Raw genomic sequence first — 25,138 nt, forward strand, 5'->3', positions numbered from 1 at the left:
AGCATGGTTTCCAATTAGGTGACATAGCTATAGAATGGGAGTGGGGGTACAAATTAGATTACACTCAGAAAAGTATGTGGTAGAGAGGCTATTAAGGGTTTTAAATGCCTATTAAGGAGCTTTCAATTCATTAAAAAAAAAAAAAAAAAAAAAAAACGGGCTATCTTCTGTCTGTCCCCCCAGGTCCACCTTCTACCATTCTCCACCAAACAGGATGGAGAGGGCAGAAGGTGGATCTGGAGACTTGACCTTTATGCACTGTATTAACGAGCTGAATTTATAATTATCTGGATTTATATTATGTTTGCCCAAAGTGAAGCACTTGCGGGGAGAAAGAGAGACAGGGCTGGGTGTTCGTAACCCTGGCTCTTGCCTGCAGCACTGTTCCAGCTGGCTGCTGGCAGTGCCAGGCCCATGAAGAGGCCCTAAAAAAGGGGCTTCTCAGTTGTACCCTTCTCAGTCCACCTCCTTCCAGCCTAGGGTGGCAACAGGCCTGATGTCATTGGCCTAGCCTACTGCACTATTACTTATGGTTTCTTTATATTCTGGCCAAACCTTTGCAAACGTCACTTTATCAAACACTGCTCAAATTTCCCAGTTTGAGTATGTCAGCTATTTTCTGCTAGGGCCTTAACTGATGCAAGCCAGGAAAAGTGTTTTAAGAATGTGAGAAGAATGACAAGATCATATCTATAGTTAAAGAATGCAGAGCATGAGAACAGATTAGGAAAAGATTAAGAAAGTGATCTGCAGTCTAGAGGACATAAGCCTGTTCCAAAGGTTAGATGAGAGACAGTGAGAACTTGCACTTGAGCAGTGGCAACTGACCTAACACAGGAGGTGAGGAAAAAGCAAGCGTCAAAGTTGATCCAAGGCTGCTGTAGTAATATTGAGGCAACTGCATGGTTGGTAATGCCACTACCAGAGATCCAAAAACCCAGGAAGAGAAACAGGTTGGGCAACAGGGAAGAAAGCTGTTTTGATATTCTGTATTTTCTTATATATACAATGAGGAAGTCAAACTAAATTTTTCCCAAATGTCTGTCATGTATAGGCCAATCCCACAATTTAGGGCATGACATATATTACATTTACTATTATTTTTGTTTATTTACTTACCTTTAAATAGACTTTAGAGTTTGGTCCTTTGGGCCCCGAGTATTCCCTGGTTGCAATGTAACTGCATTAAGCCTTTCAGCTATTAGGGTGCCTTCTATCTGACTGAGTAGTTTCCTGCCTTTATCTTTGCATTACAATTCCCCCGAGAGAGTTAATGCTTATTTAAAAAAATTTTTAAAGTATCTAACTTACAATATTAGACCAGGCACTTGGCATATCTACCTGTATGGTGGTCTTGACCACGCAGCGATATCTGGGACTCAATTATAATTCTATTCGCTGATAAAATCTCTGGGAAGCAGAGACAGCAGTGTTTGTCTACTCTGCTCCTTGCCTAACTCACAGGGTGTATTTCATAAATAACATGTAGGGCAGGTGAAAAATAAGATGGCTAGGATCTGTAATACATCAAAGTCTTGGAATTCAGGCTCTGTGGGCCGAATATGCCCAAGACATAGAATGCATGATGCCAGCTGCCGTTCTTCCAGACTCTAATGGCCAAGAACTTATTGGTCAAAGGAAGATAGAACAAATTTTTCAGAAATGCTAGGATTACTTCTTCCTTTGCCCTAAAAATAAAACATAAAAAGGGAACACTTTCACAGAGGCTAATCACAGAAGTTGTGTCATCTGCGAATTTTCCCAGGTCACATTGGACAAAAATTAAGCATTCTTACCTCTGAGCTTCCAAAGCACTTTGTTCTCAGCCTTGTTTCCCCCTTGTCACACTGACTTTTGGTTTGATGTCTCCCATAACAGACTGTAAGCCTCTTGGTGGTAGGGTCCTTGTCCTATTTATATTGATATTCCTAAGCTCAACAAAGAGCAGTTGAGAAATTCATCTTAGTAAATATTTGTTAAATCAAATTTCTCAGCCTGTTTCCAGTTTGAGCCCAAATGAACATTTTATATTCCAAGAGATATTTTACTTGGCCTCAATGCTCCAGGATTTATTCCTACTAGAATCCTTACAGATGACTCTTAAATTTAGGATATCATTGTTGGGTAGTCTTAAAGAATTTCAATCCAACTTGATTGACCTTCATTCCATTCTACAGAATCTGAAAGCAAATAAAGGAATCCCAAATGAGGCCTACATGTCTGACCCTTAGCAGAATCACTATTGGAATCCATGATGGGCTACAAAAGCAGCCCATAGTCAGAAGCTTAAATCCTAGAATGTTAGTGAAGGACATTAGAGAATATCGAAAACCTACAAGTATGAACATTCATAATCTATGGAAGAAACTGGACATCAAAACACCTGGGCATTTCTGGGAGGCAGGAAATTGAATTTATTTTAAAGAGTGACTATATTCAGTCTTCCCAATGTTGTCCTCACACTCTACCATTTAATTTGGATATCTACATGTGTGACAGATTTCACCCTAAAGTTTCTGAAAACAGTGCCTGGCATCTGACAATCTAATCTAATCAATCTAATTGGTAATGTAATTACCAGTTTTATTTATAAAGATATTATTACTCTCATTCTACTTTCTTGGCTGAGTATATAGGTTAACTCTTAAAATAATATGCATATTTATCAAATGAACAAAGTTAGAAATTTCACATGAATTTCAAAATGATTTGCTATTTTTACTAAATAACTAGTAGCTTTTTAAATAACCAGTTCCCTGGTCATTTATGATATTATTTCAGTATGCAAAATCAGCTTACATGCAGTGTGTCAAGAACATAAGTCTGGAATAATGCAAGCTTCATTGGTATGTATGTGTGTGTTGTCACTGAAAACTCTCCCAAGTTGTTTCAAACCTATTGTCATTGGATACAGACTCCAAATAGTCTAAGAAATAAATTCTGCGTAAAAAATATAAAGAGCACTTTACTGTATAACAGCCCCATATTCTAATTATTTGATCTGAAGATAGCTATTTTGCCATTTTAATACAGGTGACTGTTTGGCAGAAATAGTCCCCAGGGCAGGATTCAAGGCACTTTTCAGCACCTTCTCTCTGTTCACTATAAATCTTACATTAGCAGGAAGACAGCATTTCAGTCCTGACATATTTCAATGTTATGTTTGTTTCCTCATATCCAAGCAATCGGAGTAGAAGAATGTGTTGTAGGAAAAGCAGAGTTACTCCTTGAAAGAGGTAACCTGTTTAAATGAGTAAGGACAGGAAGGCAGTCAAGTTAAGTGAGGTGTGTGCTATTAGCAAACCATTTAGCTCTACTATGGCATGTAGCAAATACATTTAGTTCATTTTGCTGGAGAATCAGAATTCTAAATGTTGTTCTTTATTAATGTTACTACAGAGTAGGGAATTTCAAAGAGGGGAAGATGGAATCAGCTTCATAATTTTTCTTCACTAACTGCTTTGCCATCCTCCTGATAGACTCTTTTCTGCTTTCAACTCATCCTTCACACAATTTCTCCTTAAAAGCATCCTTAGGGACACTCTTACAAGTTCAGCAATCTGCTTACTGTGTTGGAATTCCTAGCTCATTAATGAATCAAAGGACAGAATGACAACAGAAATTGAAAGAGCAGCTTATTTTTGTCTCTGTAAAAAGAAATATATATCAGAAACTCTTAGCAATCCATTCATGTACTTGTTGGTAAACATTTTTTAAGCACCTGTTATGTGCTGGGTACTGTGTTAGTGGCTGGGAATACAGAAGTAAATGATAATTTACACTCTGGTGGAGAAGGCATATAGAAAAGCAAATAATGTCAATTCTTCAACAAGCATATATAAAGCACATGCAGTTGCTTCCTACAGAGCTCTGGAGAAACATAGGTAAAGGAGAGGCCAAGTCTGTTTCAAAGGTGAAAATAATATGGTGGGGAGATTGAAGAAGGATTTAGTGAGTATATGCTGCAATACTCAAGTCTGAATTCAGGGACTGAAATCCCCCAGATGAAAAGGAGAAGGAGCAGACAGAACAACTTGCGACAAGGCACAAGCTGTAATGGAGAATGGTGTGGTTAGTGTGAATAAAACATAGGTCAGGTAAGGAAGAATGATAGGATATTTACTGACAATCAACAGCGAAAGGCTAATTTTAAGAAATCTGCATAGAATACTAATCATGCACTTATGTACTTATAATTTCTCTTTATATTTTAAAAATAAGTCGTTCTACAGAGGGTTCCTTTCCCTGTCATGTTTTTTGGGCTCCAAAGTTCCAAATTAATCTCCTTAAAATTCTGTTTCTTTATTTCTTTATATTAATTGTTTTTATTAAATACTGCCCACTGACATGAGTGAGCTATAATTTAAAATACTTTAAAAATACCCATGTCCCCACCCTCAAACTTCAGAAATAGGACACAGGGCTGAGACGAGGGTGAGGCAAGTAAGGCACTTGCCTGGGGCACAAAATTTAAGGAGATGGCCCAAATCACAGTAATCAAAATAAAAATATTTTAATGCAATACTTTTAAAAATCAAAATTAACACAAAAAAATCCATGACGAACAAAATAGCAAATGTTTAAATAAGGACAGGATCAGTAATACTGCATTTCACTTTTGCCTCAGACTCCAGTACAGCTTGGAATGGGCTAGAACACTACACCACGCCAGGTCCCAGGGTGCTCCCCAGGGAGGGACTCCCCGCGGCCACAGCATGTGCTGGGGCAGCCACGTGTCCTCAGCACTGCTCAACATTCACCTTTGCTCATCAGGCTTCCTCCCCTTAGCAGCTTGCCAGCTGCCACCTCTGTTCCTTCTGTTCCCTGGGCCCCAATATCCACTGCCTGTCCTCTACCTATGCAAATCCTACCATCCATCCAGGCCCAACTGAAATCCCACTTCCCCACAGAGCCTTTCTAACTACCCTAACACCCTCAACTCCTCTTTACTATGAGCAGTGATTTTGCCCTTCTCTGAAATGCTGCCCCACTTATAATAAGCATTCTGCTTAGCCTTCTCAGCGATGGCCCCTCAATGTTTCAGGTTTGTCTGTCTTGTTCCCCTACTTGATTATATGTTCTTCAAGATCAAGTTATATTTGTCTGACATCTGCCAGAGCACCATTAGACTTGGCTTTTAGTGATAGTTGGCTATAGCTGGTTGACTGATGGATTTGAGTGATTAAAAATTGAGAATTGAAAAAAAAAGTTCTAAAATAACTACAAGAAAATGCAATTTTATTGCTTTTTTTCAAATTTTAAGTATTATAAGCTGAACTAATTCATACATTCAAGAGAGTTTTAAGTAAATGTATTAATAAATCCAAAATAGGGTATATTTAAAGGAATTTGTATTTTTGAGTCATAATGAAATGTCAGTTTTTCTACATAGATTGTCATATTGTGTCGTCAACTTTAAATTGTCTAAAGTGATTTAGAAAGAAGCAAGTTGCTAGGCGATTGCTAAGGGAAATCACGAAGACTGATAATTAACTTCAACATTGCAATCAGTTTCAAACAGATTATGTGTCTAAGGGAATTCAATAAGAAAATTAGAGTGAGTTTTCATATAGAGCAATTTACATGAAAAAATATTTAATTCTGATGAAAGAAAGTTATATAATACTTGGCCCTTTCCAACTGTGGGATGTTGAGGTATCACGTTCATTCAAAGAGAAAGGAAGAGAAAGTATTTTCAGAAGACATAGCTAGCAAAAAGTTAGCCAGGCAAATGTGTATTTACTCATATTTGGACACCCAGTGTTAGCAGAACAGAGCTATCCAAACTATGTGTGATGAAGGACCAGCTGTGTTTTGCTTTGTTTTGTTTTCAATCCACCACATACCAGTGCTCTTGTAAGAAGTATTAGAAAAGTGGAATTAAAAGACACACAAAATACTAGTCCAAATTTCTTATTCTTAGCCCCAACAGATGTAAATTTACTCTGTCAAATAGCTACAAACATTTCTAAACACCTATGCCCAAGTCTAATGGTGGAGTACAAAGAAGAGACAAGGTTTACCTAGCTCCAAGGCTGGCAAAGGCTCTAGCCAATGAGGAGGGTATTTAAGAGCAAATCTAGGAATTATCATCTATTTAAAATCCCTGAGGAGGGTGGCAGAGATGGCAGGTAGATATTGAGAAGAAATTCTAAAAAAAAAACAAAAAAACAAAACAGGGAGTCAGAAAAGACTGCGGTAGGGATCTGATCTTTTAGGCAAATGATTTACAAGGAGCCAGGGCGGGGTAGAGGCGAGGAGCTCATGCAGGGGAAATACCTCGTGATCTTTTCCAAATTGTGAAATCATCACCCCACTCCCAAGATTCTGATACACAACAGTCTAATGAATAGAATTTGGAAAATACAACAAAGTACCTGAAAAAGAATTAAAAATTACATTTAATGTCACCACCCAGAGATACAGACTGTTACCATTTTGATGTATCTTCCAAACTTTTATCAATGTGCACACGCGTACACACACTTTTCATCTTGAAAGTCTGTGTTCTACTCTGCTTCTGGTTCATGTTAGGCGGTTGTGAATGTGATAACACTGTACTCAGAGGATAAGTCAGTGGAGACTGCCCTCCCATTGGCAACATGGGGTCTCCTTAGGGTTAAGCTACAGGAACCTCGGTCAGCTTTATTCATAATAACTGCCTCCATATTCCTGGGCATGTTCCCATTTAAGCACTTGGCCACAGCAGGACTGTATTAAACAATGACAGGTTTTGTGGTCAGTGATATTTATTTTCTGCCTCAGAAGAATGGGAGAAAAATATGGCAGCTGCTGTATCGTGTGAATGAGTTGAGCAAAATTTGGTGTCCCAGTTGTTTGGTTTTGTGACCCCAGATGATTAATCCTTTCCTCTCCCTTTTGTGGCATTTCTGGTTATATTTGCAAACCCAATTCTTTCTGAACTTCTTCACCCAAAACATTTGGTTCAGCTTCTTCCTTAAGGACTGGGAAATGAAAACTTGAGCTCATGGACATCCCCCCTAAATTATCCCTGCTTTTTCACATTGGCTGGCTTCTTTTCTTTCTTTCCTTTCTAACACATTGTTTTAATTCTTTTTTTTTTTTAAGTCATCATCTTGCCAAAGGTAGAGGCTGAATGTAGTTGAATATTTTTGTTTACTACTCCTCATGATTTCTTCCCTTTTTTTAGTGGTAGTCAGATAATACAGTACTTTACAGGAGTATACATTCAATGAGAAAAGGATGCTTTCATAGACTCAGTTTATTCTTTCTTATAATGCTTTATGATGTGCAAGTTTATTCTATCTATAGATTCTAATAACATATTTAATGTGCCACACTGTAATTACACACTACAAATTGTAATCTTGGTGCTGGCTTTTTTATGATAAACACAACCGTGTTAAAATGCCCCCAAATCACATTCTCTAACACACTGTTGTGCTTCAGGGGTTCCATCCCTGAAGGTTTAATCCCTCCCCATCTTGCTACCACCCTCTCCTAAATAGTTTTACTGAAGTATGTTTTGGCATAGTCTCAGTCTATTTTGAAAGAGATTACTTGAAACAACCTAATGAAACCCATTGCTAGTCTTCTCAAAATAATGTTGTGGGGACTTGTTATTTTGTTAGCCTAGATTATAGTGACAGGATGCACACCAAAAATGTCTTCTCTCCTCTATCCTAAATTGGAGATGTGCTTCTAAGCAACTGGGTTTTTTTGTTTGTTTTTGAAAGTATGACCTATGTAACTGATTCTTTTGTCCTGCTTAAATTGGAACTGGAGAATCTTAAAGTCAAAGTTGTATCCTACATTAAGTAAATAAACAGACTCTCACTATGTCCATGTCATGTACTGTCCCCATCTCATTCCCTCTGACCCAACTCTATTTTCCAGTTCTCAGAATCCCATTCTCCACTTCCTATCTACTTCTCATTTGTCTTATATTCTTCTGTTGTGCTTATCTTTGCAAACTGCCATAAATTTGTTCTCATTACGAAAAGGACAAAGTAGTGTCTAAATTAAAAAATTTGTGATACCTCTCCTTAAAAACAGTCTATTCAAACAGGCTAAAATTTGGATTGGAAATGATTAGAGACAAGGTGTAAAGTAAAACTTGTCTAAGGTTTTGTGAAAAGAAAGATGATATATGTGAATCGTGTGGCACTGATAATTGCACAGGAAATGCAGTGCACCAATCTCCTCCTCCTACTACCAGTTTACCAGTTAAAAATGAACAAACCAAAAAAAAAAAAAAAAAAAACCCAAAACAAAAAATGACAACAACAACAACAAAAAACCCCACACTTTCATAGGTTCTAAAATCAGGAAGCAAAAAAAAAAAAAAAAAAAAGCATCACTCATTAATTTTTATAAGAGACAGAGAAAAAAATTATTAGTATCCTAAAAAACAAGCGTTTCTAAAAAGATTTCTTCTTGACAGAGAGAAATATGTTTAATGAACATTAAAAATAGGTATCAGTAAAAGTGGGGACCAGAAATATTTTTATTAGAATTTTATAATATATTTTCACTTTATCTGAAAGATTAGCACACTCAGAAAGACTTCATAGAAAGTCTTACTGGAAACATTTGGACAAACCTAACTGAAGAGTTTAAAATGACAGAGGTGGAAATGAGTAGAGTAGAATTGAGATTTAATTCTCTGGGACACCCCAGATTCACCATTAATCAGGCTAAGCAAAATTTAATATAATAGGCATGACTCCCAGAATAAATGAATTCCATTTCTGCTCGTGAAATGATTGTATTTCATAATTTAGATGGGTCCTTTTTAAAAAAAAATGTCACATGTACTTTTATGGTTAGAAAACACTTTTCCCCAGTAGTAACAAAAATTACTTCATAGCCTGAAAACTCACGTCAACCCTTGATATTTATACATGGATATTTCATACCTCTGGTTTTTTAACAATACATATGAGATATAAGGAACACAGAACTTTATTTTTCAGGTATAGTAAAATGAGTTATTTGTGCCAAATTAATTTTTTTCCAATAATATGACTTTTTCAGTTTCTATGTAGTGAAATAAATAGAAGCATCATGTCTATTCTATTATACTTTGTTATCTTCAGGAAAGCCCCCACGCTACACCTCTGGGGTGGCACTTAACCAGCTGGAAAAAAAAAAATGGAAAGAGACAGAAGTCAAAAGTAGGCTCCTAGCCCACTTAAAGTCTTGGGCTAAGTGGAACAGAAATCTAAATACAAATGTGGCTCCACGGTAACAATATTAAAAATAATGTCTTTTCTCTCTGAGTACTGATGAAGTATATCGCTGGGAGTATGCATGGAGGAACAGAGTAGAGAGCTGTGGATTTTTTTCCATCATTAAGACTTCAGACTATGTGTATTCATTAAGTTATTCTTTCTATAAACATTCAGTTGATTCCTACAGCACTAGGTACTGTACTAGGTGCCGTGATAGAGAGAAGAGTAAACCAAAGTCCTTATCCTTCAAAGGACTTAAAATCTAATGTGGGAAAAACCTCATTTGCCCCATCTATAAAAAAGGTATGAACAAGATGATTGCAAAGGTCCTTGCTAGCTCTAAATAAATAAATCTATTTAAAAAAATTAAAAATACTACAGTGAGTATTATTACTAATTTTGCCACTCCCTTATTTCTTTTCCTTTATCTCAATGTCCTTTCATTGGTCCCAAGCTTTGGGGTCAGGAGAAACAAGTAGGAAGTTTAAAAGAAGATATAATTGACAAAAGGAGAGAATAAGAAAAGAAGGTAAAAGATTAGTACTGAACTATTAGTGGGCATCAGAAAGTGTTGTTCTCCATACTTTTTAGTAGATAGATCTTTACAGTAGAGTTTTATAATGCAGTCCACCCGGATATAACAGGAATCATCATGTATGGCCATCTCAAATGGCATTCCACCTTACTTTTATAACTTGTGCTAAAGTTTTGAGCTCATCTGAACACTTTCTAAGCCTATTTTTAAATATGAATACATTGTGACAGCTTTACTCCCATGAGATGTTAGTGGGGACTAGGTGTTTGGTGGATTTGACTAAGAAGCCTGAGTAGTTTCTCAGACACACAAAATGACATATCTGTAAATTGGAGAAAAACATCTGTTTTTAACAAAAAGAAAGTAAACCAGTGATTGATAACCAAAAACAACAATTAATTTAGTAAATAAAATTAATAATATATAGTAAAACAAATTATAAAAGTGTATAAAATTATTAATAAACTTACAATATGTATAAATAGATATTTATTTTGAAGTATAGACTTAATAAAAACAATGCAAGCATTGTCTTGTCATTCTTTCCTTGTTGCCCTCCTGATAGCCATTCTTCAACATGCAGTGACACCTATGGTCACTGTCACCTTGTTTTTCTTTCAACCTAGATAAAGGTTTATTTACTTCTCTAGTCTAAAGATATTCACATAAAGTGGCAGTCAGATTCTGCCCAAAACTGTCCAAACATTGCCATAATAATTTTCCTCATACACTAAGATTACAATTTAGTTTTATATTAATGACGGTTTTATAGCTCCACTAAGCTAGAGATAAATGTGTTTGCCAATAAGAAACCTTAACCAGAGCAATTAGACAAGAAAAAGAAAAAAAAAAAGCCATCCAAATTGGAAAGGAATAAATAAATCTATGATCAGGTATATACAGAAAATCCCAAAGAATCTACAAAAAAGCTACTAGAGCTAATAAATGAATTCAGCAAAGTTGCAATATACAAGATCAACACACAAAAACCTGGTGTACTCCTAAATACCAGCAATGAACAATCAGAAAAAGAAGTTAAAAAAGCAGTCACATTTATAATAGAATCTAAAAGGATGAAATACCTAGGAATAAATTTAACCAGGGAGTCAGTATTGTCAAGATATTGATACTGCCCAAAGCAATCTACAGATTCAACACAGTACCTACTAAAATTCCAACAGCCTTTTTTGCAGAAATGGAAAATTGATCTTCAAATTCGAATGAAATTGCAAGGGCATCAAAGAGCCAAAACAATCTTGATAAAGGACTGAGTTGGAGAACTTCCTGATTTCAAAACTTACCACAATGCCACAGCAAATGAAACAGTATGGTGTTGGTATATGAATATACATAGAGACCAATGGATTAGAATTAAGAATCCAAATATAAACCCAAACATCTATGACCAGTTGATTTTTGACAAGTCCATTCAATAGGGAAAGAGCAGTCTCTTCAACAGATGTTGCTGGGACAACTGGATTTCTACATGCAAATGAAAGAAGTCAGACACCTACCTCGTACCACGTACAAAAATTAACTCAAAACAGATCAAAGACTTCAATATAAGAGCTAAAACCATAAAACATTTAGAAGAAATCATAGAAGTAAATCTTCATGACCTGAGATTTAGCAATGCATTCTTAGGTATGACACCAAAAGTATAAGAAACAAAAGAAAAAACAGATAAATTGGACTTTGTCAAAAACTTTCATGCATCAAAGGGTATTAAGAAAGTGAAAAGACAGCCTACAGAATGGGAGTATTTGAAATCATATATATGATAAGAGTTTAATATCCAGAATATATAAAAACTCTTACAACTCAACAACAAATTGACAATTAAAAAAAAAAACATAATTGAATAGGCATTCCTTCAAAGAAGATATACAAATGGCCAATAACCATATGAAAAGATGCTGAAATCATTAGTCATTAGGCAAATATGAATCAAATCCATAATTAGATACCACTTCACACCTTTTGAGATGGCAATAATAATAATAATAGAATAGAAAATAATGAGTTGGTAAGGATGTAGAGAAACGGAAACCTGCATGCTTTATTTGTGGGAATGTAAAATGGTACAACTGCTATGGAAGACAGTTTAGGGCCTCCTCATAACCTAAAATATAATTACCATATGACCCAGCAATTCCACTCCTAGTATATACCCAAAGGAATTGAAATAGGGACACAGATACTTATATGCTAATGTTCATAGCAGCATTATTCACAATAGCCAAGAGGTGGAAACATCTCAAGTGTCCCTCTTCGGATGAATAAACAAAATGCAGCATATACTTACAATGGAATACTATTCAGCCATAAAAATTACTGAAGCTCTTACGCATGCTACAATATGGGTTAACCCTGAAAACATTATGCTAAGTGAAATAAATCAGACACAAAAAGATAAATATTGTATGATTCCACTCATATGAAGTACCTAGACTTGCTAAATTCATAGAGACATAAAGTAAGTTAGAGGTTATACCAGGGGATGGAGAAAGAGGAGAACAGAGATTTATTGTTTAATGGCTATAGAATTTCTGTTTGTGCTGACGAAAATGTTTTAGAAATAGGTAATGGTGATGCTTGCACAACACTGTGAATGCAGTGAATCCCAATGAATTGTACACTTTTAAAAAATGGGTAAAATGGCAAATTTTGTTATATATATTTTACAAAGTTTTTAAAATTAGTAATTTAATTAATAGTATTAATTTTATTAAAAAACTGAATTACATTCTTTAAATGGGTGAATTGTATGAATTATATCCATTGTATAATAGATATCTGAAATTATTTTTTGTTTTATTTTTTGTTTTTCTTCATTGCCCATCTACAATAATTTCAGATATCTATTATAAATACTTTCATGTTTTTTAATTAACACTGAAACAATTTTGTTAGCTAATAAGCCATGAAGTCAATTCCTTTAGAGGTGTTCATATGCTCACTAAATTTAAATTGGAAACTCGCGTCAGAATTATCCTAGTTCTACACTGACATATCTCTGTCTAGCCACTTCAGAATGTCACCTTATACAGCGCCTGCACATATTGGATGTAGCCAGAGCTTAATAATAATTTAAGTGAATGCATGCTAAGTTAGGGGAGGAAAACTCATGTGATCCATGTGGCTTCCTTTCCTCTAAGCTTCTAAGTCAATGCCTTGCTGATTCCTAGAGGTGGTTCCATTCTTTGAAACCTCAGCTCTTAAAGAGCTGTATGCCTAATGACAGATAGAGTAAGTTAAACATAGCATTTTTAGCCTAATGCATACTGATCATTGCCCCATACAGTGTCTGAACTGGCAGAAAAATTCATAATCAGACATTTTGTTTTCCTCATATCAGGATCCCTCATTTTAAGTAAAATTGTTTATGTTTGAATATCAAACTTATATAGTTGATGAAGGTGGAAATTATATCATAGAATTTGAAATGGTAAATGTATGGAGTTAACATTTAAAATTTTCTTAACGGAAGTATCTATGGATAGTGGGTAATATTTTACCTTTTAAATAGGAAAGACATTAAGAGTTAAGCTCAACAATTCAGAGATTTCCAGTGTTGGGAGACATACCCTTGATCTGGGAAATTAAAAGTTTGAGATTGCCAATAAACATAATTTGAAGTAAACGTAATTTGCTCATATTACAACTCCATATCCTTACACTTGTGTCACCCTTCTTTCTTCAAAGTCACCCAATACCCAAAGGTTGGCCACTTCATTTTAATAGAAAATTATTTAAAACTTAAAATCCTTTCACAAGAAAAGTAGCTTCAATAGCTGAGTTAATAGGGTTGGAAAATTGATCAATTTACTTGACTTCTGCCTGCCAATACTGGTTTAGGTCATCTGGGGTCTCAGCAGTTCAAAGCCAAAAATAATTGCCTCATATCAACATCTTTTGTGTTGCATGTGCCTCACTTCTATCCAACTGACAGCCGAGCCTGTCCCTTCAGTTCCTGGTTGCCTGCCCAGTCTTTAGACCATCTGTCCTGTCTAGTCTTATGGTTTGGGTTTCCTGCTTCCTGATTTCATGCCTGATTTCAGCCGAGAATAATTTTTCTGAGCTGTTGGTGTTTGTGGCTGTCCCATCTTTACCTAGTTCCTAATTTCCATTTTGTTTTAATCCTTCCTCCCTCTGTGTTCAGTCTCTCCTGTACCAGCCTTTGCTTTCACATTTTGACACATTTCAAAACACCACTTCATTTCCCACTCAGTCTCAGTTTTGAGAGCAGTCCTGTCTAGGCTCATGCCCTAACTATGCTACTAACTGAGCTTACTACTCTGAGAACTTAACATTGACTAGTCTTGGAGAGAGAAAAGGCAAAGAATCAAAGGCCATTTATTCAATTCAATTAGAGCAATTCATAAGTTTTCAATTAGTGGTTAAGGAGTTAACTTATTGCCTCATCATTTAAGAGTATATCTGATTTTTTTTTCCACAAAATGACCCACAAAAATGGCTGTTATGGCCCTCTTCATCAATAACCAAAATGTAGATGCAATGAAGGTGAACTGGTTAAGCTACTGAGTATTTAAGCCAATTACATAGAAACAGTGGAGGTGAGGAAGCTTAGAAGACACTGAATCCACAGGGAGAGTGTATTGCCAACCAAACACAATTGCCCAGATTATGCTGTTGAGCTCATGAACACTGTTACTTTTTAGAAGAGGACCATGTAGTTTGGTAGATGAAATAAGAAGTCACACCTCTGACAATTTCTTTTCAAGGAGTAAATTAGTAAGACTTCCTCTTTACTACCTTTTCTTTTAGGATTTAAGGGTACATTACTGACAAGCATTAACTGTCATTATACTCTGATTAGGCAAAAATATTCATGCATTATGTATTTTTTCTTCCTGGTTAACTCCTCAAGACACTGGCAATCATCCTGGAATTGGTCTTCCATTCTCCACTGTGTGTATGTGTACGTGTGTGTGTATGCATATGTGTGTGTGTGTGAGTGTCCATATATGGGATTTTCCTTATATCTTCAATAGGGTGTATTTAGTTATCTGGTTATATTTATTTCGATCCTGTGATGAGCATTTTTTTCTTCATTAGTTGTGACCAGCTATGCCAGGGCTAGTTGTCTTCTAATAAGTCTGTTGACTCTCAAATAACTGAAGTATAAAAAGGAAATGATCATTTAGGAGCTCAGTTAATCAGAGTAAATTATGCAGATCTAGGCCAATATACAAGACTACCAAGGACATGCCTCTTTATGATTCATGAAAGGAAATACTAACATGAAGGTCTCTTCAAAATGCTCGTATTTAACTCTGCTGTTTAAAATGTTAAATACTATGACTCATGCGCTACATACAGATCTTTATGACAGACACTGTCATGGAAAATAGTCCTCTAGATGTGGTGGGTTTGTCTATGAGACTTCAAGGTGGCCTTTCCTTACAACCAATTCAGCTTTATATAACATTGTTCTTTCTAATGTGGTCCCGTTTGTATTATTTGAGTAATATTTAAGAAATCAATTTTAAGAACAACTTTTTTTATGTGCTTGGGTTTATTTGGATTTAAATATTCAGAGGTCAAATTACCTTTGCTCTCAAGAATGTGGTTGTCTTGCAAAAAAAAGTCTTACTGATGGATATACCTTCATAAAAATAAGTACACTGGCTAGACAAAGTGTCTCCCAAAGATTTCTATCAGATAACAACCTGAAAATGTCCTGTGGTGCATTTCAATACTTACTTTTCTTTTTGTGGCCCTGTGTGCTTTAAGGAAAACTAAAAGAAGTGTTAACTGTGCATTTGTTAATCCAGTTTATGGGAACTGGAGCAACCCAGAGAAAACAGAGGTAAGTGGTAAGAACGGTATTGTCTCAGAAGGGGAAACACAAGCATGCTCACACACGCATGCACATGCGTGCGCGCGCACACACACACACATACACACACACACACACACACACACACACACACAGTGTTGTCTGGACATGTTCCCATATCATGGTTAAAAGATGTGTTTTAGTGGAGTTATTTCTCCACGAAAGAGATGGGATGGGAAGGAGTTTGTCTCTCTAAATATGCAATGAGAATTTTTCATTTCAGGATGGTTTCAATCTGCTTGTAGAATCAGTTCACTGTTAAATGGCTTTGTGGTCAGTGTTCATACCCAAAGAGAGCTGACAAATCTGGAAAATATCAGTTTAACCCACAGAGTATTAGTCATCTACTCACAGTAACTCTTCATTGACTGTCCTTCATATTTTATTCCCAAACACAAAAAGGGAGAATAGTGTTCTGTGCTCTCTTTCAATCCAGGTGTGGGCTGTGAGGGCCGTTACCTGATAACTTAGAAAGAGAAAGGAGACATTAAAGTGTGTCACAACTTTCTTGGCCTTTTTTTAGGGCTACTCCTTATCAGTGCAGTATGAAATAGGCTAGAGAGAAAATAGCAAGTAAACTCTCTCTCATCCCTTTCTTAAGTAGGTAATATGAGCGTCCATTTGGGTATGACATATCACTTCTTCCCTGTGAAAGCTTCCTTATGTCTGGTTTTGGAAATATTGTATCAAATTCATTCTTCTGTCAAAGTGAGCATATAGAAAGCCAGCTTTCATTTTCTCTTACTATTTTTTTCATGAAAATCGGCCATAAAACGTTGTTACTGTTACAGAAAATGAGTAGCAAAGGTTTCAGATCAGGTGGTTTCTAGTATTTTTGAGTGATGTGGCTGAAGTCTAACACAACCTTTGACTTTTTTATTTCTGCTACCTGATAACTTAGAAGAGGAAAGGAGAAATTAAGGGCACTGCATCTTCAATAATGATGTCATACACACTTTTAGTATTGTTTTGTTAGGAATGGAAACAAGAAGTAAGATATTTCCCAGAACACAGACAGAATTAATTTGTATGATTTGTCAAGTCAATCAAGTCATAGAGTGAAAATGAAAACATAGCCCTACTTAATGGATAATAAATAAATAAATGAATACTTAAGAAACAAAATGTATCTTCTTGACAAAGTAGGAAGGTATAATATAAACCTATTTTCATTTTAATTAAAGACAATTTAATCTTTTTAATCTTTAGCTTAGTTTAACTTTTAGTATCTGAAAGTTACAAATGATGTAAGGAATTAAAATGCTTTAAATTTGATATTTTTATATTAATCATTCCTCTTTCATATTGTTTTCTTTCCATTAAGAATGGCTAGAGAAGAAATCCTGTCATAGCTCTTGAATTTTGTTGCTAATTTGATTTCTGTTGTTTCAGAAACAAATGACTTTGTATTAATTAAACTAAGTGCACCTTCCCTGACTCTATAATAGAGAAACAGACTTCTCTGAAAATACTCTTCTGAACATTCTTAGAGAAAATTCTCATATTCTGATACAGAAATTGAGAGAATAGTATAATGAAAACCACATATCCATCAGCCAACTTCAACAACTATCAACCCATGGTCATTCTTGTTTCACCTCTACTGTTACCCATTCCCTCAACCCATCAGAATGGTGATATTTTTTAAAATAGACTTTATTTTCTTTAGAGAAGTTTTAGGTTCAGGGCAGAAGGCACAGAGATTTTCCATATATCCCCTGTCCCCACACATGCATAGCCTCCCCCATTATCAACATCCCCTACCAGAGTGGTACATTTCTTACAATTGATGAACCTACACTCCCATGTCATTATCATCTAGAGTCCATAGTTTACATTATGGTTCACTCTTGTGTCAACCAGAGTGTCTTTAAGCAAATTCCAGATGTCATTTAATTTTACCTGTAAAGACTTCCGTTGTACCAGGATAAGAATATAAAAAATATATAACCACAGTAACACACTTAAACATTTAACAGTAATTCCTTGACACAATCAAATATTCAATCAGTGTTCAATCTACTCCAACTGTCTCATAAATAAGTAGGGGGTTTTGTACTTTGTTATTGCTGCTATGTTTTTTAAAATCAGGATCCATATAAGGTATACGCGTCCAAATTGGTAGAATGTCTTGTCTCTTAAGTCTCTTTTAATCTCTGGATTTCATTTTCTCTCTCTTATTTCCCCCTTGCAATTTGTTTATTGAAGAAATCAGGTTGTTTGTCTTATGCAATTTTCCATGTTTTAGATTTTCTAATATACACTATAAAATATAATTCTCCCAGCTGCAAGCTGTCAGTTTTTTGTTTTTTTTTTAACATTTGTTTCAATTTGTTTAAAATCAAAACAGCAGACTTAGACAAAGCAGCACCATAGAAAGAAGCAAGATCCTGGCCACTGAATTCCCCCACACCACCAGAGGTGAGGATGAGGCAGTGGCTCCTGTGTCCAGAGGATGCTGGGCACACACTGAGACTAGACCTGTGTCAGTAGTTCAGGCAGTGTGGACTGGAGGTGTTGAAATAGGAGTCGGGCATTTATTAAATCCATGAAAAACTCACCACATTCCGTATGATCTGGAAAGACGTCTCTTATTTTAATGCCTAAAATTGTAACTTTTTCAATGTGTTTTTCTTTAGAGTTCTATATACTCCTTCTCAAATCCGTTATATGACACAACATCAGGAAGCCTGGAGACTATATCTAATCATCATAAATAGTGCCATCAAGATCAAGTATGACTGGGACTTCCCTGGTGGTCCAATGATTAATACTCTGCGCTTCCACTGCAGGGGGCACAGGTTTGATCCCTGGTCTTGGAACTAAGATCCCACATGCTGTGTGGTGTGGCAAGAGAAACAAAAACAAAAACAAAAACAACCAACCAACAAAACAAACAAAAAGATCAAGTATGATCTTGTATTCCAGTCTGTGAAATCTGATAGAAACTCATGCAATAGTAAAAATAGAAGGGATTCAGAATACTAGCCTAATTATTAAGTTTACAAATTTTCTTATTGAATACATTGAATGTTTTCATGGAATCTAATCAGAACCTCATTATCATTATATATCTGAATATTTTAATAAAATGTTCCACTTAACTTTATTGTTTTCCTTCAATTTTATTATGGTTATTTCTTAAAAGGATGAATCAAATTGTTTCAGATCCTGAATATAAAGAAGTTTTAAAATGCTTATTTATATGCCATCGAGGTGAGAAATAAAGTTGAACTGACTTAGTGTAAAAACTAGCAGGAGTGGGTGGACAAATCATAGTAATCCTAATCAACATAAACGTGAGTAAAAGTTATTTTTGCATTTTGTAAAAAATGTGATGAATTATCATTCTAAACTTGCCTTCATTCCAATAATATAACATCTATCTTTACATACATATAAAAATAATGCTAAAATTTATGTTAAAAAGCTTTGTGATTTTGAATGTAACAGAGAGCACAGAAATAAACCCACATGCTGATGGTCAATTAATCTATGACAAAGGAAACAAAAAAATACAATGAAGAAAAGACATTCTCTTCAGTAAGTGGTTCTGGGAAAACTGGACAGCTACATGTAAAAGAATGGAATTAGAACATTTTCTCACACCATAGACAAAAATAAACTCAAAATGGATTAAAGAACTAAATTAAGACCTGAAACCATAAAACTTCTAGAAGAGAACATAGGCAAAACACTATGTAAATTGTAGCAATATTTTTTGGATCTGTCTCCAAAGGCAAAAGAAGCAAAAGCAAATGTAAACAAATTGGACCTAATTAAACTTAACAACTTTTGCACAACAAAGGAAACCATTGACACAATGAAAAGACAACCTACTGAATGGGAAAAAATATATGCAAATGACATGACCAATAAGGGGTTAATATCCAAAATATATAAATAGCTTATACAACTCAATATCAAAAAAACAAATAACCCGATTAAAAAATGGGCAGAAGACCTAAATAGACATTTTTCCAAAGAAGATATACAGATGGCCAACAGGCTTATGAAAAAATGCTCAATATCACTAATCATCAGAGAAATGCAAATCAAAATCACAATGAGATATCACCTCACACCTGTCAAAATGTCTATCATCGAAAAGTCTACAAATAAGAAATGCTGGCAAGGATGTGGAGAAAAGGGAACGCTAATACACTGTTGGTAGGAATGTAAAGTGGTGCAGCCACTGTGGAAAACACTACGGAGATTCCTCAAAAAACTAAAACTAAAAATACCACAGGATCCAGCAATCCCACTCCTGGGTATATGTCCAAAGAAAATGAAAACACTGATTTGAAACTATACATATATCCCAATGTTCATAACGGCATTATTTACAATAACCAAGATATGGAAGCAACCTAAGTGTCCATCAACAGATAAATGGATAAGGAAGATGTGATATGTGTGTGATACATACATACATATAATGGAATATATATATAATGCAATATTACTCAGTGTTAAAAAAGAATGAGATTCTACATCTGAGAAAACACGGATGGAGGGTATTATACTTAGTGAAATAAGTCAGACAGAGAAAGACAAATACTCTATGTTATCATTTATATGTGGAATCTAAAAAATAAGACAAATAACTGTAACAGAAAAACCTCACAGATATAAAAGAACAGAACTAGAGGTTGCCAGTGAGGAGAGGCAAGGGGGAGGGGCAAGATGGGGTACAGGATTAAGAGATACCAACTACTATGCATGAAATAAGCAACAAGGATATGTTGCATACCACAGGGAAATATAGCCATTATTTTGTAATAACTTTAAATGGAGTATAATCTATAAAAATATATATTTTTTAAACAGACATTTTAAGCTGCAAGAAACTAAAACCTCCCTACTCAAATGGCTTAAATAATGTGGCAGTTTTTATCCCACAGACCAGAAAATTCCGAACTAGGGCATCTCTTTTCTTTGTTATTATAACAGCTCTGTGCCTTTAGCAAGGATTCTGGTTGTTTACAAGTTTCAGTTCTTAGGCTACGTTTGGGACATTTCTGAGCCCAATGTAAGGGCAGTTATACACAATGGTAGTTTCACCACCAACATAGTGCCTTTTTTGAGAGTACAGACTGTAGAGAAATATTACTTATCATTAAACTTGTGATAAAGTTAACCTCAAATTTTATCCAAGTCAATTTTTTGGACCCATTAACTGCATTCTAGTTTTGCTCCCCCTGAATACCTTTTTCTAATTGCTGCTTTCCTACTAACACCAAAATTTCTGACCTTACAAAAATTCACACAGAGAGGCTTAGTCATTCTTGTTGTTGTTGTTTATAGTCTGGCCTATGGCACTGTGGAGCATGCATTTTGCAAGTCGTGTTTCTTTTAGCTTAAAACTATCATCCAAATATATTCAGAATCTTTGCCTAACTTCTTAAAGAAGCAGTGAATTAAAATCCAGCTATAGTTTTAGTAAAGACCTTGAAGCTACTGCATGAAAAATGTAGAGAAAGTGCAAAAGAGATAATAAAAATGATTTCCAACTTAAATTGATTTGTTTCATAGGAATATTGAGGGAATTCATAACATGTAACTCCTGATTGAGACTAATGACAGAAAATCTACAGAGACTAGAAATTAAGATACTCTTAAAAGTGTTCAAACTTTTCTTCAGAAGCAAGTTAAATGTGCTCTAAAATATTTAAATCCAACATTTGTGAGGTCTTATAAATACATGTGGCAATTCTCTGAAACTAAAAGAATAAAACTGATTCTTCTTATGCAGTTAGTAGAAGAGGTAGATGGTTATGTTGTTTTCATAATTTAATGTGAGATTTAGAAATAAAAATTTTATTTTTATTTGCATATTTCTTCCTCTGAAAACTTTTTGTTGTAAGTCCAAATCTGCAGCACTGTGATTTTTAAAGTAGGCAGAGGAAAAAGAATAATAGAGGAATGGACAACAGGAAGAATACCGAGTCCACAAATTATATAACTCAGCTTTAAATCATGAAAACATCTCAAATTTCACAATGGACAGAAAATCTATGAAAGTAATTTTTTTTAAGCTGGTGAATGTCAGGAGAATGGATACCAATGAGTAGTGCTGACAGATTTTTAGGGCTTTGAGTGCACAAATATTTAAGACAATACCTTATTGTTAACTGGATTCACATGACCAACCTGCTCTTTCCCAAAACATACTTTAAGCATAATAACAATGGCAACAATAATAACAAACTAATAAGTACTGATTATCTGCCAAATACTGTTGTAAGTAGTTTATGTGTTTTAACTCACATACGTGGAAATAATGTGCTGTATATTATGTCAGCCACATGTGGATATTTACTATGAAATTTAAATTAGCTAAAATTAAATGAAATTTTAAAATGCATTTCTTTTGTTGCACTAGCCACATTCCAAGTGCTCAGTAGCCACATATGGTTTGTGGCAATTGTATTGCACAACACAGAGAACATTCCCATCATCACATGAAGTTCTCTCCGACAGCACTGACTTAGAACAATGTTGAAATATTTTCCTATAAATAGGACAGCAGTAATCTGTGTTATTAAATAATTTTAGTTAATAAATATTAACTAAAAATGTTTCCCAGTATGTATATTTTAACTAGACTCAGCCAAATTGTAGCATAATAATGTTATAAATAAGACAAAGCATGTTTAGCTGTAAGCAAACTAGCAAACATATGGGATGAAGAAGCATATTTTAATAGTTCTTTCTTGGCACATAAATATAACATATCCTTCTATTATACCCATATCATCTTTGCCTACTTTTTTCTACATTTAGATGGCATTTTGAAAAAATCGTGTAAGAATTTGCTTTTCCCTTTTCATCTTCTTGACTGTCAATCATTTTTCACATTTATCACACCAAGAACTGAAGATTCATGACTCCTTTAAATAATTACTGCCTTGTATTTTCCATTTAAGGATATGTGCTTTAGGTAAACCAACTACTATATTCATGGCAATGTCTTTCGCAAAAAGTAGTCTTAAACTTTATTCTTAAAAATAAAAACCAGGGAAAATCCATAAAAGGGCTCTGAGATTTTTTCCAAACAGCCTTTTAAAAAATAAGATTTCAAGTATATATTTCACTGTCTGAACAATGACAGCTTTGTGAGTCTTAATGTTATTCTGCTTTCCTTTGTATCAACTTGCAAAATGCTTGGGATTTCATTGCTATTGTGTCTACAAAACCAATGCAAGGGTTAATGTCTAAAATAAGTAATCATCAAATTCAAGACCTTGCTCTTTAAACAATTAGAAGTGAAAAGGCACCACTTTCTATAAGCACCCACTTTGTGAGATTTCAGTGAAACTGGTTACATGCCATATCTTGAATTAAAGAATTCATTAACTATGAATCAAAGTATGCATGCAAATAAATAAAAGAATGAATGATTATGATACTTAAGGATCCACTTAAAAATTCACAGATACATGTCATTAAACATTCTGAGAGAGTAAAGAACACATTTTCTTCTCTAGAATGTGGAAGCAATAATAAAGAGGTTTTTATTTTTCTAATTTTTAAAATATGTATTTAATTGGACCTGGTTCTAGTCCCTTTTAAGACAACTTCCTTGGAGTTTTATAATATTTGCCCAGAGTTGTGTTACCAAGAAATCAGCTGAGGAAATTAGCATAATTATCTGTAGTCAGTATATAATTTGGGGCCAATAAAAGAAATGCCAACATAAGAGATCAGGAATAAGAAATCTTGTTTCTCTATCTAGCTTTTTTTTTATAGCAGATAGTAAGTAACCATTTAGTCTATCAGTAACCATAAACTAATGGCTAAAGAAAAAAATTAGTCACCGTGGGATAACTATATTATCATTAATCTGTTCAACAAATATCTGTAAAGGAATATTTACAGTGAAAGAAGTGAGACAAGACAGTGAGACAGTGAGAGGAGAGAGAAGTAACAAACACTAGATATAATGTGGACTCGTCCTATCTGGGACTTCTGTCCTCCCTCGATGCTGATCTTCTTACTCTTCTCTACCTTGTTAGCACCCAAGTTTCTTCAAATATCTAAGGTAAGAAATTAATAAAATAGAAAATATATATAAAATGAAGTGGATCAATAAAACTAAGTGCTGTTTCTTTAAAAAGAGTAATAAACCCCTGATGAAACTTTGAGGAAATAAAGCATAACATGAAAAAGCCCTTAGCAGACAAATCGAAGAAAAAAGATAATGTACAAATAGCCAGTGTCAGAAATGGAAATGATAAAATCATTACAGATCCTAGAAATATGAAGATAATTACAATATTGGAAAAAACAAAAACAAAAAGACAAAAGAACTTTACAACCAAAAATATGCAAATATCAAGCTCTAGAGGAAATAAATTCCTGGAAAATTACAAATTTCTAAAACAAACTTAAGAAATAGAAGACCTAAGTAGTCCTATACCAAGTAAAGTAATTGATCCATACTTAATCTTTCTTCAAAAACTCTAGGTTCATAAGAGTCACTAGCAAATATTATAATACTTTAAAAAAATAAAGTAAACATATATAAACACTTCAAGAGAAAAGGAAAAGAGATAATGCTCTCCAATACATTTTATGAGGACAGCAAAATTTTGATACAAACTCTGACAAAGACATCACAATAAAGGAAGATTTTAGGTCAATGTTACTTGTAAATACAGATGTGAAGTACTAAATATATATATATTTTATTATGAATATAATATATTACTGTAATTTTCATATTTATCCTATGAATCTAAATTAAGTTTAATTTTAAAAATCAGTCATTAACAGAATGAGAAAAAAAGCAGATGATCATTTTAATATATGCATAAAAAGCATTTGGTCAACACAACATCTGTTCATAATAAAAAATATCTTAGAAGACTAAAAAGAGAACTTTCCTAATGTGATAAAAAGTGGCTACAAAAAACTCACAACTATACTTAATGGTGGAATGTTGATTTCAATTTGGTATTAGGAATGAGCCAGAAATGGCCACTATTACCACTTCTTTTAAAATATCTGAACTGTTTACTGGTGAGCCTAGTGAGAAAGTAAGACATGAAAAAAGAAAAAAAATATATATATATATAAGTATTCGAAAAGAAAAAAAATTATCATTATAGATAATATAACAAGTTTGTTAGATACAAGAATAATGTATAAGGCTCAACTGAATATATATCTTGAACAAACAGAAAACTATTTTAGATGAAACTATTATAATAAATTTAAAATAAATACACTGGAATAATAAATCTTACAAAAGACATATATGACCTAAAATATTGAGAGATATTGAAATAGGCTTATAGAGAGATGCAATATTTGATTTTTCCAAATTAATCTGTAAAGTCAATAAAATCCCTATCAAATTCCTATCAGATGGTTAAGACCTGAGAAGCTGACTCAAATTTATATGCAAACACAGTAGGCCAGATTTAGCCAGGAAACTCTTTACTGTACATCATATATACAGTTAGAATAATTAATGCATCATGGTGTTGGCATAAAGATAACCAAGTAGACCAATGAGAC

General features: G+C 34.4%; 1 protein-coding gene across 1 annotated transcript in view; it reads left to right on the top strand.

Moving 5' to 3' along the window:
• MALRD1 (MAM and LDL receptor class A domain containing 1) overlaps positions 1-18,398 on the top strand; it is a 578,637-nt gene extending 560,239 nt beyond the window's left edge. Inside the window, exons 40-41 of the mRNA XM_057732597.1 lie at positions 15,508-15,583; positions 18,253-18,398. Of these exons, the coding sequence (XP_057588580.1) occupies positions 15,508-15,583; positions 18,253-18,333 (157 nt within the window). The 3' untranslated portion in view covers positions 18,334-18,398. The remainder of the gene's footprint in view (positions 1-15,507; positions 15,584-18,252) is intronic.
• Positions 18,399-25,138: the final 6,740 nt, after the last annotated feature.

The sequence above is a fragment of the Hippopotamus amphibius genome, chromosome 4 (assembly GCF_030028045.1).
Source record: "Hippopotamus amphibius kiboko isolate mHipAmp2 chromosome 4, mHipAmp2.hap2, whole genome shotgun sequence".
Classification (NCBI taxonomy): Eukaryota; Metazoa; Chordata; class Mammalia; order Artiodactyla; family Hippopotamidae; genus Hippopotamus; species Hippopotamus amphibius.